We start from the raw sequence: 20,349 nt of genomic DNA on the forward strand, positions 1-20,349 counted from the left end.
ATATCGATAAGTTTCTTTGGTGTTGTCATAATATACAATCGAAGGTTCAGAGAGAATGATAAAGAGTTTTTCTAGTAACGATTGAATCTAACAAAGCTTGATGACTATAGAACATCGATATATACTAATGCATATCTTCTCGAGTGACGAAATGTTGTTTCTCAAAACTTCTCAATTGTGATCAATAAATACTATATATAATATTTTGACGAACAGAATCATAGCTAGATTGATAGAATCATAATAATATATTCTTATGGTTGCAATGATTGAGAGTATCATCATAATATATTATCGGTAATCGGTCTTCCTAATATGTTCTTTCTTAATATCTTTATTACTAATATTAGGATGCCATACTTGATGAATTATTGAGATACGCCGATAATGTTACCCGACGCCTTCCATGAGAAATCTAATGACACCGTATTAGGCATTGCCTCGAAGAGAAAAGCTTTCCCAATCCTGTATTGCAACGGAAAATACACACAAGTCATGGGCATTAGTTCACCGGGTGCAATATGGGCTCGGCCCGACACGGATCGGGCCACAATTGATGGGCGTGGATGGCCCACCTCGAATTTACTCTTGTCGTCATCGCGGCTCCACCACGCGCGCTCGCTCGCCCGCCCGTGTGATCTTGCCGTGGGACCCACTAGCTGGTGATGGACGGTCTCGAGACAGCTGTGCGTCCACCTGCAGAAGACGCCCAGCACACGAATCCAGCCTCCCTATCCTTATCCAATCACCAGCCGTGCATCTATCACATGCTCACGAGATCAACCGTTCGATCAGCATCCTCGGGCACTTGCAAATAGGTCTCTTAAGATAAACCCAATATATGATCGCGATGAGAATTGAGTCGGTGAGGACCAACCAACCCAGGAAGATGACCCGACTGCTTCCGTCTTCGCGGCGACAATATAAAAGTGTTATTGACTTATCATACGTCTTGCCAGGGGAACGAACCGCGGTATCTCTCATCGCATCTCATCTCATCTCATCTCTGGTCCCGTGACGTTTCCAAGAAACCGGAGAGGGATTAGAGCTCGAGAGCTTTCGTCGCCCTCCGTCGAGTTTTTGGGGTTTTCTTCGGATCGAATCGAAGAGGAGGGCGCGAAGGGGGCAGGGAGGCGGAGGCGAGAGGAAGAGGAAGAGCGATGGCGATGAGGGATCTTGTCACCGGCGGGGCGGCGTGCGCTGTCCCCGGCACCGCCGCCTCGTCTTCGAATCCTTTCGGCGCCCTCGCGAACGCGATTCTTGGATCGTCATCCAAGACCCAGGTGCCCCTCGATTTCTTCTCCTTTTTCCTTTGAGCTATTTCTTACCCTTGGCGTTTGTGGTTCCCGAACTAGTTTGGTGGTTCATTTTCTTGAAATCTTTGTGTGTTTGCTACTCGTATCGGAATCGAACTGGTCCTTTGCACTGTGGTTCTTGGTTCATTTCCCCGAAAATTTCATGTTCGTTTGGTGTTCTTGTCGGAATTTAACTCGTACTTTGTGGTTCTTTTTTATATATCCACGTGTTGGACTCCTTCTCTTGTAGTTTGCCTTGTAAAAAGTTACTTTCGTACTTGAAGTTCCTCACTTCTTTGAGTTGATCTGGAAATTGGGGTAGGGTCAACATCGCCCTTTGCTTTCTTCTAAATAAAAATTGGCATGTTTGTATAAGTGATGAAAGTAGTCTAATTCCCTCCAATATCTGGTAGCCCTAAATCTAAAGAATTGTTTCCCCTCATAAGTCCCCACATAGAACTTTTTGGGCATAATCCTTTAACTCTTCTCGCTAATTGGATAAGTGGCTCGATTTGCATTTTAATTCTTGTTTTGTATTACGGAGAATTAATGGTGTTAGTAATAAAGGAAAAATTAGTTTTAGAGCGCAAGCTATCATGTCTTGGTCATATCTGGTGTGAAGTTTTAGAAGGCACCTCGTTTTTAGTCTTGCAACTTATCTACAACTTTAGAATGCATCTGGTGGATGTTGAAATGATATATAGATTCTGTAGCATAAAGCCTCCAAATTAACAGCAGTAGATCTGTAGGGTTGTGTTCAGCAGCATAAGTTAAGCAAATGCATAGGCGAAACAGTTGTAGGATAAATATATAGACACGTACGATTCATTTTTATAGAACTAATATAATCGTGAGGAATACATCTTCACACAATTGTGTGATGCTAAAAATGTTTGTGAACTACCTAGTGTTGTTCTTGGTGCAAGTGATTAAATCTTGTTTACAAAACTGTATACGTCAATTTTCATGTCATAATTCTTTATTTCTACATAGTATTTTTAATAAGTCTGGATGCATTGTAATGGTGGATATGGGAAAAACAATATATCTAGACATTTTGATCTCTGGGCCTTGTGAAGATCCACAATTATCAAATGTATCGGCTCAGTGGGTCACAGGCACATTTAGCTAGTCCCTTTCTCCATTTATTTCTTCATTAATATGAAGTTCAACCTATTTTGTTAAGACAAGGATCATTATTGTTCATATATATACAAAATTAGTAGTAAACATTGAACTTTTTTAACAGTTTGTCAGGCGTCTTGTCATATCTGAATCGGGAAACAAGTGCTTTGTGATGTAGCGTATTTCAGTTGATGGCCTTTGGATAACTGAGATATACTTCTTTTACAGTCTATAATCAATTATGCCACCATGTTTACTGATCCGATTGAAGGTATGCTTTGTAGGAGTTGAAAGGATTACCTGGATCAGCAGTCAATGTGCCTGGTCCGTCGTCCGACTTCAGAACTGGAGCTCCTTTGACAACAATTCCAGGCTTAGAGACTGAGGGTCAACAGCATCATCAACCAGTTGGGCAGGTTAGTTCTTGTTTTTTTATTATTTCTTGCTCATCTTCTAGATGCTTTGCTAGCAACACTGACCTTCAATCACAGAACTATGAGTTCCTTGCTGGTTTCCGCACTGCTGACCATGGGGTCCTTGCTGATGCTTGGAATGAAATTCATCAACCTCCAGCTCTTCAAACCCAGGGTGGAAAGATTGAAGCTCAGTTCCAGGAGTTTGAACAAATCTACAATCGTGGTGCTAATTCTATGCTTCCACCAGCTTGGGATGGTATGTCTAAAAGCTGTTCTTTCAGATTTTGGGTAATGGACAACATTGTGTGTTGTTCTTTGGAGTAAATTTTAATTGTGTTCTTACTTGAATTATACTTGCAACAAGCAGTTGAGCATGTTATGCGACAAGAGTCTTATTAGTTCATCACTCTTCAACACATGATCTTGTTCTTGTGCTTTGAAGGCTCTTGCTCATTCTCTCATTTTGATAAAGTAGTTGCTTTATTTTTTTCTAATGCTTGCTTAATGGAGTTGTTACTTTAGGTATCTGTGTATGCTCTCTGACCAATTTGCACATATCTCTTGGCAAACTGTGCCTTCCATGTTATTGTCAGTCAGTACTTATTTCCTCTCATGGTGGTAAATTGTTTAGTTTATCAGGACAATTTCATGGGTTAAAAATACCCAAATGCCATTTGTGAAGGAAAGTAAATGGTTAATGTGTTGTTTATTTATTTATTTTTTATCTGCAATGATTCTATCATGTTGCTTGTGATGAGAGACCTAGATGGATCTTTTCCAAAATGAGCAAGCAGAAGTTGAATGCGTGTTGTTGTATTAATTCCTTCATTTCAGTGCAGTAAGATCTAATCATGTAGAAGTCACCTCCTTTTGTCAAACCTTAGTTAGTGTCACATATACAAACTTGGCCTAAGATCAACAAAATGTAGGCATTCATAATTCATTATTTGGTCTCCTTATACTCGAGACAGTTTTGAGATTGGAAGAGTTTTTGGCTTGGTAATCCACGATGACAGAAGTACTGGCATTGAATAAGTTACACAAAAATGGTTATTTTGGCCCTTATTCATCATCATAATGCTTGTGCTTGTGTACACAATTTTCCAAGGAAAAGATTCTTCTTAGATTATTTGCAGCAACCTTCCAATATATCAATGCAATATATTTTATGACTGCTCTTTGTGCAGAATCACCCTACCACTAAGTTTATTAAATTACAAAACCATTTATCTGTAGACCCAGGAAAAGTTCTACTTGGATATGTTCCTGTTTGGATCATTCATCAAACTGCAACAACGTTCAAACTTCAAAGTTTAAAATGAGACTGAATGCTAAACACACACATATGTCAAATTTTGCTAGTTTCAGGCAGTGTTTAACAATAATTGTTGACAATTTAGTAATCATTATAATTTGATTGATAATTTTGGCCTTTTTTTTATCATTCTAAATTTGCAGATGTGACAAACAGTTGGTAAATTTATATATTTCACACTGTGATTATTATTGTGACTAGTGAGATGAGATTAGTTGTGAAAATATTTGTATCCTATTGGATGGTAGTACCTCATACGAGCTTGACTGAGTGGAAGACGCATGGAAATAGTTTGTCATGTTAAGATGCTTTGGGATTTGAACTTTCTTTACTCACATATTTAAGCGAATTCATAAGGACACATTTTTCACAGATTGTGTTAATTAGGGTGCTAAAAAGCGGAAAATGCTGAGCTCCAATACTTGTGTTATGTTTATGAACACAAGAAAATCCTACAAGATGTGTATCTCAAAGGACTGTACAATGCATTCCTGTTCCTCCAGAAGCAAGGAAGGATCCTAATTCCTCAAATTTGTGACTAGAATAAGGTGTCAGTTGCAATTGAAAGCATGAGGCTTGATGTCCCATGTCCTGAGCTGCCCAGGCTTGCTTTGTCATTTTAGTGCCCTTAGCTATGTGTTGCTGTTGCTGGCATGCACTTGTTTGGATTGGCATGACAAAGATCAAATAATGTATGATTACAACTTGTGTATACCATGCCACCCTTATGGAAAATAGTTGCTCTATGAGTCATTTACTTCATCAACCTTTTGGTCCTAACAGTTTACATATAAGAGTTGCTAATACTGAAAATATTAATTTTCTTCCAGTTATTTAATTTTCATTTGACGTGCAAAACTCAAAACCCCATTTCATATCCAGTTATTAATTTTCTTCTTTCTCTATATTTGAGGTTATTTTTATTTTATATGTATATGATTAATTTGATTGCAATGTTCTTTTCTTAGTTATTGAATCTTTTGCTGATCATGCTTATAACTAATTTTGATGCTTGACTTTTGAGCAATGCATATACAGAAATTGGTGCGCTTGCACAAATCATCTTGAGCTTTTGATGTTACACTAGGACCTTATTAACTAAAATTGTGAAACAAAAAGAATATTCAAATATACCAATTCATTATAATGTGTAAATAAATCTTTTCTTTGCAGGGCCACCACAAGGAGTTTTATCTAGATTTCTCCACTCCTTTGTTGATAGTGGTCGTGCAGGTGTTCCATTTCGTCCTGCAGCATTACCAGTTCTTGGGTTATCTGAAGGTGACAAACAATGCATACGTGACCGTAGCTTCATAATGGCACACCATATTTTTGCTGATAAAAGTGAAGAGTACATTAATGCACAGGTAATTGCTTGAGTTTCCTTCTCTCATTTCATATATTACAACAATGATGATATTGATGTCAGTTAGGTTTATCTTTCTTATCTATTGTGAAGTTGATTATTCTTGATTTTCATTCCAATTCATGTTATGCAGATAAGTTTGCTTGTCATATTCTCATTTAGATAATGGCATTAGGATGTTTCAAATATCCAGTAGTTGCAAGCTGGATTTGTCTCTTTTCCTCTTTGCATAGCTTATATTATCGAGATAAGCTTCAAGAGAATTTCGTTTCGTTCTTACCTTTTTTTGTTCTGCATTTACTGTCCAGCACTTTCAGTTCTGTGCCTCCAAGTTCTTTGCTCATCGAATTTCTAACCAGATATCTTTTCCAGGTAAATGCTTTGTTACACTCTCTAGATATTGATGGCAATGAGCGGCTTAGGGGACCTATACGTGGATCATATCCAGAGCTGGAGGAATATTGGACTGAGTCTCAAGGTGCCTTAAGATCTGGGATGCCTAATCCTGCTGATAAATGGGTTTCAGAATTTGCTCGACAAAGGGAAAATGGAGATCCAGAGGCATGGGCCCACTCCTTTGAACAACTACATGGCACCAATGGTTGGGCATCAGAGTTTGAGCATGTAATGACTTTTGCCAAGCATATATCTCTATTCAACTGATCTTATGAACATTCTACTGCCAAAAAAGGATGTTGCCGAAACTTGTTAATAGTCACAGAGCTAAATAGGCAATAAAATTTCACGTCTCTGTTATAACATCACATAATGGTGATTGAAGTCATATTGACTTTGTTGGGGTGTTTTTAACGTTAGAACTGTGGTGACTGCACTTTCGTTAGAGTTTGGATTAATTCCACTCATTATCTGAAGTTTGATAATTTATTCTTAAAATTCTTTAAGAAATGTGGTACGCTAGGGAAAATGTGGGTAAGGAAGACGATGGCTTTCGCCTTTTCATGGGCTTGAATAGGCATACCTGGACTCTCTTCAAAATTACTTGAATTAAGACATTTGAAATTGATGAAAATTTATGTTTTTGTTCTTGCTTATTGATGGTTTCTGCTTTGCTATACAGCTTACAGTCACTAATTTGTGTTTATTTTCTTATACTATTTCTTGCAGCATCTCTTTTCGTTATATCATACTTTCCTTTGCTCTAATGCTGGGTTATTGTCACTTATTACATTTTCTAAAATGCATGCTCTAGGGATCTCAACGGACCTTGGCACCTCTAATACCTAACCTGAATCTGACGTCTCTTTGTTGCAAATCACTACAGTAGGATCCATTAATAATCATGTATTCCAAATATTATTGGGTTTTTTTGGACATAACTAGATAAATATCTTGAATAAGAAAGTCAGAATTAGATCCATTAGATAGATATAATTTATATTAATGCGGTAGTTGTTTGTGATGTGTATTATTTATATTAAGTATTGATTGTTTGTGATGGTTGTTCCACCTATGTTGTATGCTTTAATTGCCTCTTTGTTATGTCAAACAGTTCTGTATTTTTAACTGCTTCACTTTACATTTCATGTTGTGTTGACATTAGACTGATGTGACAGACACATTGTGATGACATGGTGTTGATGTGTTACATAGGTGTTCCGACATGATACTGATGTGACTTCAATGTGGCATCGATATGGTGCCATTCTTACTCGTGCGGGGCTCAATTCAAATATGGGTGCAACCATGTATAAGCATGGCGCACTTGTCGTACCCATACGAATAATGTGGGGCCCATTCACATTCTATTATAATGGTTCCATTTTAGTTATAACAAGATCATTATGTGTAAGCAATATGCATGTTAGTTCTGAGCCAAATCTCTTTTGGAATGTGATCTATAATTCAATGGTAATTGTGTCTACACCTTTGTCTTTCTGAGATTTTATTTGGATCCTTTGTCTACATTGGTGTTAGATATGGATCCAAATCTGAGCTAATGACAGCTGACTCTATTATGACTTAAACATGTTGTCTTATTAACTTCTAGAATTCCAGATTGATTTTAAATTACTAGAATAACCAATTCTAAGACTCATTATTTTCTTTTTCAGATTCGTGTTCAAACATTCTCTGTTGCTGATAAATATATTACACACAATGTTCTAGAAAGCATTGGTTCTTTGTTGATAAATCTTGTGTATTTGGTCATACATGAAAATGCAGCTGTATATACAGACACATATGCCTTTGCAACAGCATATGCAGTCTGCATATGTGTGAACTATGATTGAAACAATGTTTTTTAGTTAGACTGGAGCACCCATAGAATTTTTTAGGGTGATTTGGTCTTTCACATAATAGGATTTACCTGTATATGAGCCTTGCTCATCAGATCCATTGCATATCAGGTCTGCTAGAGGTGACATCACCCAGAATATTTTTTAAAAGATAATTTGGTCTAGCTAAATATCAAAGTTCATGGTTTATGTTCCCCTGCATACCTGACCTTGTGACCCACATAGCTTCACAAGAGGCATGTATCATTTCAAGAGATAAGCATGCCCACAGCATATAGTAATCTATTCATTTTTTGAACAAGTTCTTTCTTATTTGTACCTGGTCTATATTTCATGAATATTTTAATACAAACCACACATGCACCCACATACTGGCATATGCTCTATGTGGTAGATGGACCTCCCGCTCTACTGCAGCTGCTTTATGAACATTTACTAGTTTCCATTTTGTTACAATCTGTCAAGTTAAGACAGACAAATTCCTCTTAAGTTGACATATGCTACTGCAAGTTTCATGGTTTGTCGTTGCCACTTGTCTAATCTGGTTTTTCATGTTGTACCCTTAATGTTTGATATCATTTCACAAGAAGTTGAATCAGTTTGCATCTGACTATTGAAACTGCCAAACATTTGCAACCTTTGTGAACTATGATTACCTGTAGAACTCTCATCTGCTAACTGACCATCTTATCGGTCTTATTGATTGTTTGGCTGTAGGCCTCCTGTTTAGTTAATAAAGAATAGATTATGTTGTTCCCAAGGACTTTTACATTAGTTGTATTCTCATCAAAACTCATTGAGTCCGGGATGAACCCAGCTATATATTTATCTCAGTCAAGGCGAAGGCCAAAGGAAGTTTAAATAGCCATGTTTATATAGTGATGACTATACTTAAACTATCGGCACCTAGGCTGATTAATTGAGAACAATGCTAGAGGTGGCTTCTTACAGTGTTCGATAAGGTAGATGACCAATACTAGATAATTGTCATGCTTCACTTCTGTTTAAGCATTGGCTCATATTTGCATATTGTTATCCTTACTCCTTTAGCATAGAACTGCATCAGATAGTTCAATGCTCATCTTTATTTGGTTATGTGCTTAGCCTTCACAGTTCTGTTTCTGCTTGTAGGAACAATCTCAGTTGGCATCGGTTGGTCAGGTGAGAGGTGCAAATATGTCTCATATAGCAGCCATGGAACAATCACGTATGCTTGCACATACATTAGCACAAAATACTGATCCAAAATTTCAGGTAAGCAGCTTTATGTATGATGCTGTTATTCAGACACAAAGTTGCAGTTCTTATTGTTTAATATAATTTCTTTTCAGTAAGGTCATTGCATATACATAATAATAAATGGTGCACCTTCTCGTAAATCTTAAATGTCTTTTGGGCTTAGGTCCCCTGAACAGCATAAAAATGAGTTCATGATGGGGCTGGCAAAAACCGAGATCATATGAAAGCTGATAACAGGCTGAGCCTTGGCTTGTCTGTATAACAACTTGGCCTGATCCAACTGCTTAAAAGGCTTGATCCAGCTCAAGCCCAAGGCAAAAAGCATTAGTTATAGGTCAGCCTAGCTTATATAAGAAAAATCCCAGGACTGACATATCCTAGCTTTATGACTCGAACATATATTTCATCCACCCTAAAAATGGACCATAGGAGCAACATCTCTGTTCCTCTGTTATGGAAGCACAGGAGAGCACCGAGAATGGCAACTGTGGTTTATAACTCTCATCACTTCTTTCACTGGGGTGGAATAGGCTTCAGGCAGGGATACTATGGCAAGGATGATAGTAACATAGTGTGGTTAAAAGCAAAGGAGTCAAGGAACTTTTGGGACAAGTTAAGGATGCCCAGTTGGGTTTGGCGGGACAGGGTTCACAGACCTGATAGCTGCTGAATTGGGAAAATGGAGGGCTCTTGCCCTTGTAGGAATTCCAGTGGACGATATGTTTTCAACAATATATATTCAGCTCCAAACTAAGGTTTAAAATTTGTAGGAATGGGAGCCATAGGAGCAACATCTCTGTTCCCCTGTTATGGCAGCACAGGAGAGCACCGAGAATGGCAACGGTGCTTCCATCCAGAAAGCATGCCTCCCTCATCGGATTCGCTTGGCTACCCTGCTATAGTAAGACGTCGTAATACCTCTTCCCGCGTGGAGTTAGCATGGGCCTCCCATTCGGTATCAAGACAAAGATCCCTGTCCAGGAACGGAAGGGGACTCGATCCCTTCACAGCCAGCCGCTGATTTCCTTTTCTTTTTCCCGCACCAATAAAGGTGGCCTGCTAGTGATGGGACTGCTAAATAACAGTGAAGCCTTGGTCGGTTCGGAATAAAGGCATTGTGGATCTCATTCATATTCCCGTCTTTTGGATACTGGCTTCAGGCAGGGATACTATGGCAAGGATGATAGTAATATAGTGTGGTTAAAAGCAAAGGAGTCAAGGAACTTTTGGGACAAGTTAAGGATGCCCAGTTGGGTTTGGCGGGACAGGGTTCACAGACCTGATAGTTGCTGAATTGGGAAAATGAAGGAGGGTGCTTGCCCTTGTAGGAATGGGTTGTTCCAGTGGACAATATGTTTTCAACAATATATATTCAGCTCCAAACTAAGGGTTAAAATTTGTAGGAATGGGTTGTTTCAGACTTTCAGTGTATTGAACCATGTTGACCCCATTGTATTGTAATGATTGTAACACCTCCAATTTAGTCATATATTGAATATTGGAGGAGGTTTGAGCTGTTGTGACAGACAATCCAAACTAGTGGACCCACCAAACTGATTCTGAACCTGTCAGTTTTATTTTATATCAAGTTAACTTTTCTAACATATTGTTTGAAAGAATATTGTTCATACTGATTTCTATCCATTTAAACTGCCAAAACTTATCTGGAATGATTAGAGCTCCTGCGTCCAGGGGCTGAAACTGGAACTAAAATCAATAGTATAATTTCTTTAATGTTATCCATAGAGGTCGGTTAAAATACTCACTTTTAAATGGATATCATATTCTTGTAGAGCTTTTCACATTAATAAATGGCAAGAATCTCAATATATCCCAATGCTCTATTTGTTATTGCGAAAGATGTTGCTTTACACAAAATGGCTGGAAAGGTCCATATATTGACCCCAAATAGTTGGGACAGTGTAACTTGTTGTTATTGTTGTTAGTTTATTTATTGTCATTTTTATATTATCTCCAGTTCCCGTAATCACCTGATTGCATTTGTTTTCTTGTCTTTTATGTAAGAACTCAAAGTTCCTCCAGTTTGTATCAAAGATGAGCCGTGGTGAGCTAATAGTTGATGAGAATCAAATCAAACCAGCTACTGGTTCCCTCACTGATAATTGGGCTGATGAATATCAAGCACAGTATAATGCTGGTTCTAGTACTTGGGCTGATCAATTTGTGCACCAAGACGTAAGACTAATGCAGCTCATTCTCTAGTTAACATTTCTGAATAATGAAAGAAATATTACGCCCCAGTGCAATTTTTACTTCCTGCTCTCATCCAGTGTGTAAAATCACTCGTTATTGGCTGTATATGTGTTAGTGATGACAATCTAAGCTTTTTGAGTTTCTCTTAGGTTAACTATTTTCCTTAATAGTAGCCAAGTGTTTGTGGCTTGTATTTAATTGCTACCCTCTCCTCATTTGCTGATACTAAGATTCTTGTCTTTTTCAGCTTCCACAAGGAACAGATAAGTGGGTAAATGAGTTTGTTAAGGAAAATCAGCAGCAGGGAGTTGATGATCAGTGGGTTAATGAGTTCTCCAAATTGCACGTCCAGGACTGGGCGGAGGAATTTGGACAGCAGGTTGCTGAAGGGGCTCTAGGAGACAGTACTGCTGCTGATTGGGCAAATACGTATGAAAAGTAAAGTTACTTCGGATCCTTTTGCTATTTAATTTTTTTATATCTTTAAATCTGTTACAGTCTGGAGGTTCTTACTATCTGTTTTTGATATAGATTCTGGTTTTTGAATTGTACTTTTAATATGTGTTTTTCTTTTTTTACTACTGTGCTTCTAATCTTAAGACATTGGTTTTGGATGATCTTCTTTTTTGTTATACCAGAGTCCTCTTTTTTTGAATCATAAATTATAAAAAAAAAAGTCATTTTGTTCTTTATGCAGTTTCTTGGATGAACAACTGTTAGCTTCCAAACAACACTCTGGTGCTTCTAGAGGAGTTTATGTATTTTCTGATATGAATCCTTATGTTGGACACCCCAATCCTTTGAGGGAAGGGCAGGAGCTCTTCCGCAAAGGCCTTTTAAGTGAAGCTGTTCTTGCACTAGAGGCTGAAGTATTGAAGAATCCTGACAATGCTGAAGGCTGGAGGTTGCTTGGAATAACACATGCAGAGAATGATGATGACCAACAGGTGATAGTCTTACCTTTGAAGGTTGAATCTGTATATAGCCTTTTGCTTGACATTTGCTTCCTTTTTCTTTTACTTTAATTGTCTTTCTTTCACTCTAAGTAGAACACAAAATCCTAGAATTTGTCTATTGATGAATCCCCAATTGTTTAATACTTACATTCCACGTTCGTGTATTAAATTATCTGTTAATGGGTACATGTAGTTAAATAGGATTAGTTGTGCAAAGAGAGACAAGGATGAATTATTATTCAAATTTCAAAACAATGACAAACAATAGTTTGTTTTGATTAGTGATATTACCTTCAACAGTGTTAAGTACAAACAATGGTCTGTACTTTTTGACTTTTCCCCTTTAGAAATATTCATATGTAGAGCATGTCTCAGTGCATGTATTTCCAGGGTTGATGTTGAAAGATGTAGTTTAGGTACTGCTGTTAATTATAGGAAATCTCCCCCCTTTAGTATCTGATAGTAAATGATATTTTATAGGAAACAACATGAATGTTTATCATTCTGACATACAGCAACTTAACTAACTAAGCAGTTTATCTTTTTAGTTAGTGTCATGAAATTTGATGGATCTTAGCAGCTTATTGCAGTAAAGGAACTGAAATATTGATGAACAATTAATGTGAATTAAAATGCCTTCCTATTTATTTCCCTCATGACAGGCTACTTAAGTAGTTTTTTTAATCAAACTAGTTTTGTGTCATTGTTTTGAGAGGAGGCAAACAATATATTATTGTCGTGACCTGAAATATGATGTTTTGTGTTAGTTTTTCGGTCCTGTTTTTGTTTCAGGCTATAGCAGCCATGATGCGTGCTCAAGAAGTTGATCCCACAAACCTTGAAGTTCTTCTTGCTCTTGGTGTGAGTCATACCAATGGTAAATACTGTCAACCTGTACCTGTGGACTACTTTGACATGGTTGTTACTGGGCAACTGATACTCAAATGTTCAGCTCTTCCTTCCTATCAGTGTATCACCTATATCATCTTGTCTCTATTGTACATTTTTATTATGGTATTGCAGGATTCTATAGTATTCATCTGCTATTAATTGCATACAGTTATAATCATTATTTATTGTTGATTTTTGTGTTATCATGAGATATCCCAACATCATTATGTGTGCCAAAATATAAAAGGCTTTTTTTGTGTCCTCTGTCTAAGTTATTGGAGTAAAGATGATGTTTGGTTTGTTACCCACTTGTAAGGCTACAGAAAGGACTAATAATATATTTAAAGCCTCACTAGTCAATAGTCACAATATATCTGTTATTCATATAGTGAAAGTTCTATCAAACTCAATGTGCTGATTTTTTTTGTTAGTCCTTGGACTGTGTCAGCTCATCCTATCTTAGTGATAAACATAGTTTGGCGATATTTTTTCATTTCCCTTCATCTTTGATTTTTTTAATCAATTTTAGTATCATATGAAAGCATTCGCTGATGCCTGCATGAGCCTAAACTTTGTAACCATGAAGCGCCTTATTTTCATCGAGATCTCTATAGCAGGTTCACATGGCTTAACCATGTTAATTAAAAATGTACTTTGGATTATTGGAATACTTATTTTCATTTTAAATTCTGATGGACACAAATGGCAAAGTCATTTGTTTAAGCTTTTCAGTGAATACAGAGTGACGTAATTTTCCAGTTGAATGACCTCTCCTTGATATGCTTCTTTAGAAGCCTACTTTCTCTGTTCTATCATCAATGATGCTTATTGTAGCATTGTGGAGCATCTCTTAAGTTTGCTTTCTAGGTTGTTTATCTTGTCCTATAACATACACTGATGGCAGATAGGTCCTGGACATTTGTTATCATAGAATTCATTGTATTCAGATTAATAAAGCATGGTTAGGTCTGTGTTGGGCAGGCTTGGTGTAGTTACTTTGTGGCACACGTTCTCAACTTATGAACCTAACTTTGCTGCCTCAAGCAATATCAGGGATGTGTCCTTTAGAAATCACAAGGGTTTATCCATCCTGCTTCAACTTTACAATTATACTGAATTCTCTGCAGTTATGCGAACTATGCTTTCAGCATTCAACTTACTCTTGACATGAAGACACCATAAATTATGTTCTGAAATCTGTTGTGTTTTGATGTTTGTTCATGACCTAGAAAGACAATTATACGTCTCTGAAAGGGTAAGATATTACTGCCCAAATGTTTGTCTTTATTGTCTTGAAACTGATATGATTATCTCTTAGCCAACTTTTCCATTAAGGATGAGGTTGGTTTTGATTAGAATGTAACCAGAATATTTATAAGACAAAAAGTGACCAGGGAGCCTACTGATGAGTAGGTCATGTAACTGTTTGTCGGGAACTTCGCCTGTTTATAGAAGGAACCTTTCAATTCCTACTAAAATTTGTTAGTTAACTCATGCTTTTTTCTTTTCCAACTGTTTCTTTGTGTATTTTAACTTATGAATTTTAACATCTTGATGATTTTAAGAGACCTAAGACATCCTGAGGTACCACTGTAACATAAGCTTAAGCTGCACCAAGTAGGGTAGATCTGACCCGTCATTTAGGTCTTTTACTTGTAGTCTCATTCTTCCAGGAACATGGAGCAAGTGACTTGGCCTATCATAACATGCTTTGGAATTTCACTATATAGTTAGCTTAAGCAAAACTCCTTGGATTGTGATACCAGTGAGGATGATTGTGATGCTGACAACTTTTTCTATCATCTACTATTATTTGCAGTTGAGTAACTCTACATAAGCCAATCATATTTAAGTTTGTTAAGATAATCCAAATCCACATTTGGCTTGATTTATAGGTCTTGAATTGAATGAAACTGTAATCAATTTAAATTTGCAACATTCCTCTGGAGGAATACTTTCTAAATACGCATAAGTAGCTCTACAACATTTTGATGGTATGTTAGGAAGTGTTAAGCTCAAAAATTTGTTTAATGTATAAAGTGGTTCAGCTCCAGAGCAATTAGGATAGCAAGATATAAACCTTATGATAATTTTTATAATAAATTAAGTACTAAAGAAGGTGAAAAAGATATATATTGAATTGCTAAAGCTAGGGAAAGAAAGTAAAAGGATTTAGGTAATATTAGATGTATTAAAGACGAAGATTGAATAATACTTGTTAATGATAACAAGATTAAGAAAAGATGAAGAAATTATTTTTATAATTTATTTAATGAATATTCCACGTAGGACTTCGATCTAATGATAAATAGTCGTGGTAGATTTAATAATCATAGATTTATTCATAAAATTATAGCTAGTTAAGTAAAAAGCACATTAAAGAAGTTGAAAATATTTAAGTATTAGACCTGATGGTATCCCTATTGAGGTTTGAAAAAGTTTAGGGGATAAGGGAATAGCTTGGTTAACTAGCTTATTTAACAAAATTATGAGATTCAGAAAGATGCCTGATGAACGGAAAAAGAAATTTTTTGTCAATTTGCAAGAAAAAGTGAGACATACAAAATTGTTCAGATTATAGAGGAATTAAAATCATGAGTCATATTATGAAAGTTTGAGAAAGAGTTATCGAAAGTTGGATAAGGTTTGAAACAAATATATTTAAAAATTAATTTGGTTTTATGCCTAGAAGATCAACTAGAAGTTATTTATTTATTAAGATAATTAATGGAAAAGTATAGGGAGAAAAAGAAACATTTGCATATGATTTTTATTGACTTAAGGAAAATCTATGATAAATGTTCTCTAGAGTTTTATTATTGGTGGGTTTTGGAAAAGAAAGGTGTATCTACTAATTATATTAATATTATTAAAGATATGTTTGATATTGTATCTATTGGTGCTAGAACTATATGGAGTGTATCTAGTAAGTTTCCTATTAGTATAGGACTACATCAGGGATCCACATTAAGTGCCTAACTTTTTACATTGATAATGGATGAATTTATTAGTCATTTACATGATAGACCCCTTGGTGTTTGTTATTTGTTGATGATGTTGTTTAAGTTGATGAGAGTTCAAGTGGAATTAATTATAAACTTGAGCTATAGAGACAATTCTTAGAAATTATTGGTTTTTGATTAAGTAGGACTAAAAATAAATATTTAAGATGCAATTATAGTAATTCTAAGAATAGACAAGAGAATATAGTTAAGTTAGATTGATAAGAAATTCCTTTGAGTAAAAGCCTTAGGTATCTTGGATCAATTATTGATAAAGATATTATTTATATAGTAAAAATAAGATGGTTAAAATGATGAGGGGTGTTAGGAGTCTTGTGTGATCATCGGATACCTTTGAGATTAAAAGAAAAATTTTATAAAACTATTGTGAAACCAACAATGCTTTATGGATCTGAGTGTTGAGTGTTGGATAAGTAAAAAACAACATATACAAAAATGTTTATGTTGTCGAAATGAAAATATTGAGATGGATGTATGGATTTACTAGGAAAAATAAGAAAAAAATATTTTTATTTGTAAACAATTAGGTATTGTTTCGATAGATGATAATATGAGAACAAATAATTTAAGATGGTATAAATATGTGCTTAGGAGACATCTAGATGCGATAGTCAGAAGAGATAAAATAATTAATGCTAGTCGTACGAGTAAAGGTTGGGGAAGACCTAAAAGGATTTTAATAGAAAGATAAATAAAAATTTAAGTATTCTAAACTTAATTAAGCATATGATTTTTACATATCTCAATGGTGACAAAAGATCTATGTTTTCTTAATATTTAAACTGTAGAAGAGAATTTTGCCTTGTGGATGATGACTCTTTGTCCACTGTTTTTTTCCACTCTTGCAACTCTTATATCTTGAAGATTCTGGTGAAGGAAAAATGAGCAGTATCATTGAGATTAAATACGCCTTCAAATTTTTAATCTGATATGTGTTCTATTATTCTTCAATTACAGAACTAGAGCAACCAGAGGCATTGAGGTATCTTTACAAGTGGCTCCAAAATCATCCAAAATATGGAGTTTTAGCTACTCCAGAGCTTGCAGATTCTCCATATTATGGTGATGTAAGTATCTAAATAATTTCTGATTTATTGTATGTGTTCTTAGTTCTTAGATTATGAAACAAAGGAGATGCAGTAGAAAACCATGTCTTCTCACATGATGATTCCAGAATATCTGTGACAAGTACTGCTGATAACTAAACCAATACCAACAACAATCATTTAATGGTTTTGCACCACTGTAGTAGTGTCCCATATCTGCTCTAGATTGGTGCCCAGGTTGGCCTCACTTATTTTTTTGAACTTCTTACATGCAAAATAATTATTCCCATTGGTGATATCAGGTTGCTAGGTTGTTCAATGAGGCAGCTCAAATGTCACCTGAGGATGCTGATGTCCATATAGTTCTTGGAGTCTTGTACAACTTGTCGAGAGATTATGATAAAGCCATAGAATCCTTCCAGACAGCATTAAACCTCAAGCCTCGTGATTACTCTCTCTGGAACAAACTTGGTGCTACCCGAGCAAATAGCATCCAGAGTGCAGATGCCATACTGGCATACCAACAGGTGGGTCATTGCTTGGCCATGTTATGCATAAGGTTTAGTTACTTAATCAGGTGTTCTTGTTGTTAATGCTGCTTGGTCCCACCTAATAGTCTCGTATATGTACTGAATAATTTATAGATATTTTTCTTGCTCTATTTGTGAGGCATATATTTCATTTCATTTAGGGCTAACTCATTTTGCATGGTCTTAATTGCATGCATAAATGATTCTTCTTGGATTACTTCATAATCTTGGTCCTTAAGTTAATTGTTTGTGCAATGTCACCGGCTTGACTGGCTTACAGATAAACTCAATTCTTATGTTAGGAGAGTTTTGCTCTTTTCTTGTATTTTTATTATTTGTTGATCACAAGCATGTTGTCCTGGTTTAATATTTAGAAGGGCTTGGTTCGTTCAGCATGTAGTTGGCTTTAAATCTGAAGAATGAAACTATAGAAATGGAAGGTGGGGGACGCGTGAGGCAACTATCTATCGTAGTTCAGAACTGCTTATGTCTAGGTTCAAATTTCTGACAGGTGTCTGACTTTTCTATACACTATCTGGAAAATCACAAACTCTTCAACTTCTAGAGGACGGTGATGATTGATGCGTTGTACTTCCAAAAAGAAAATATAGCAAATCCAGAAAATGATGTAGCAGAAGACTTTGAATAATCATTGTTTGAAAATAGAAAAGCACCACGTTCTTTTATTTTATTCATATGGTCTTATGCATTTATTGACTTTGTTTGTGTACTAACGTTTTCCTTTTATACTTGCAATTACTTTGTAGGCATTAGACTTAAAACCCAATTATGTTCGTGCATGGGCAAACATGGGTATAAGCTATGCCAATCAGGTATGTTTATTTGATATCAAAAAAATCATAAGCATTTTCCTTTTGCCAGATAATAGTTTTTTTTCCCCTCAACAGAAGTCTGTGTACCAAAAGTTGGGATTCAAATGATAGAAAAACAGATAGTGGTCAAATTTTGGTTTATGACCCATTTATTTGTGCATTTAGTTGCATTGGCCTATCATGTTTTGAGATATATTGGCAGAATTAGAATCATATTAGCCATTAAATGGTGTTGTAGAAGTTCTAAATTACACTCTCTCAGGAACAAGTTTAAATTTACGGTGATTGTCTTCTACCCCTTTATGAAAAAAAAGTTTTACTTGAGGTGATGATGAAAAAAAATAGACCAAGAATTGTCGTTTTACCATGTGAGCCATATTGTTTAAATGAAAACTAGTATAGTTCTAACTTCTAAGTTCATCAACCTTAGATAATTCTTGTTTATCTTTTCCTTGTTCAGGGTCTATATGAAGAATCTATCCGGTACTATGTTAGAGCACTAGCTATGAATCCCAAAGCAGATAATGCCTGGCAATATTTGAGGATTTCTCTCAGGTATGCCACAGAAAATTTCTTAAGCATAAAATAAGCTTTGGGGAAAAAAAAATTCAATTACAAAGAATTATTGTACTTCCATTTTCACAGCTGTGCGTCTCGGAATGACATGTTTGAAGCTTGTGACTCGCGAAACCTTGATATTCTTCAGAAAGAGTTTCCTCTATGAAACTGCTCAGATGATTTGACTAGAACTTCTGATTTGGAAGGCAAGATGAGATCCGGTGGGGAAGTATTCACTTGGTAAGAGGACTTTTCTTGAAGGAACTTTTCTTATTATAGTCGATGATTCGTAAAGAGGTTGGGCATCCCACGAGCGAAACATGTCAAAGGTGACACCTGAAGAAGGAATTTGATTGAGCTTTTTAACCAGAGCTCTCAACAAATTGTGGTTTCAAGTTGGACAAACCATGGTACCACATACAGAATAATTTATATATGCGTCGGCAAGATAAATAAGTTTGTATCTGCATTAACAAATAAAATTGGGTGATTTTTGTTTTTTTATTTTTATTTTCAAATGTTTCATGTTTTTGTTTTTTCATAAATAACCTTTCTTCCCCTACCTCACCTAGAGGTGATGTCGTTCACCCTTTCTTGCTTGTCGTCAATCATCATTTATGAATTTCTTTCCTTCTCCTGTATTTTCAATTTCATCGTTTTTTCACTTCATCCCTTTTACTCCCCCCTTCATCTCCATCTCTGCTACCTCATCTCTGCAGAGCTGGGACAGCAAAAAACAGAGCCTCTCCTGCCCTCTTCAATTGTTTCAACCTTCTGGGCTGCTCTCTTCCTCCGTTGTCTTTGGCTCACCTTGATGACGTCTGAATTATATCTTCAATGCTGAACTCAGAATCACGTCCAATGTGCTTTGGACGTGAATGAACTCTAGATGAGTGGTGTTGCTGATGATCTGATACTGAATGAATGATATCTTGATATCAGAGTCTGAATTATATCTTGATTCACGTTCAACATACTTTGACTTTGCGTGGTGATATGGTCGTATGCCTTTTCTTCTCTCAGAATCTACCTGTAAACTCAACAAGATTGCTGATTCAGTTGGATAAACAACAAAAAGGAAAGAATTATGAATAATATGCAACTCTTTATGAATAATACAAAAAGGATACAGAAGCTAGAAAATACTGATAATAATTAAAATGATGCTGGTTATGAAGATGAATTAGTTTTTGGTCACAACCTCTTTCATCATTTCAGCAAACTGTGGTCATGATTTTGGCAAACAGCATACAAGATACTCATAATACCATGCCAAAAAAAATG

General features: G+C 36.0%; 1 protein-coding gene across 1 annotated transcript; it reads left to right on the top strand.

The window, feature by feature from the left end:
* The first annotated feature begins 941 nt into the window (after positions 1 to 941).
* Positions 942 to 19,569, top strand: LOC103992370 (peroxisome biogenesis protein 5). The gene is made up of 15 exons (XM_009412041.3): positions 942 to 1,283; positions 2,705 to 2,836; positions 2,912 to 3,092; positions 5,325 to 5,518; positions 5,890 to 6,141; positions 8,907 to 9,029; positions 11,040 to 11,210; positions 11,476 to 11,666; positions 11,926 to 12,175; positions 12,977 to 13,061; positions 17,056 to 17,165; positions 17,447 to 17,671; positions 18,442 to 18,507; positions 18,968 to 19,062; positions 19,153 to 19,569. Exons 1-15 carry the CDS (start codon positions 1,161 to 1,163, stop codon positions 19,229 to 19,231), a joined length of 2,277 nt encoding a protein of 758 aa, XP_009410316.2. The 5' UTR covers positions 942 to 1,160; the 3' UTR covers positions 19,232 to 19,569.
* Positions 19,570 to 20,349: the final 780 nt, after the last annotated feature.

The sequence above is a fragment of the Musa acuminata genome, chromosome BXJ3-7, assembly GCF_036884655.1.
Source record: "Musa acuminata AAA Group cultivar baxijiao chromosome BXJ3-7, Cavendish_Baxijiao_AAA, whole genome shotgun sequence".
Taxonomy (NCBI): domain Eukaryota; kingdom Viridiplantae; phylum Streptophyta; class Magnoliopsida; order Zingiberales; family Musaceae; genus Musa; species Musa acuminata.

Excerpts from the sequence above, each read along its gene's own strand:
- LOC103992370 (XM_009412041.3), top strand. The coding sequence starts at position 1,161 with ATGGCGATGAGGGATCTTGTCACCGGCGGGGCGGCGTGCGCTGTCCCC. Across the intron at positions 11,667-11,925 it reads TGGGCAAATACGTATGAAAA|TTTCTTGGATGAACAACTGT; the intron begins GTAAAGTTACTT and ends TTCTTTATGCAG. Across the intron at positions 18,508-18,967 it reads GTATAAGCTATGCCAATCAG|GGTCTATATGAAGAATCTAT; the intron begins GTATGTTTATTT and ends TTCCTTGTTCAG.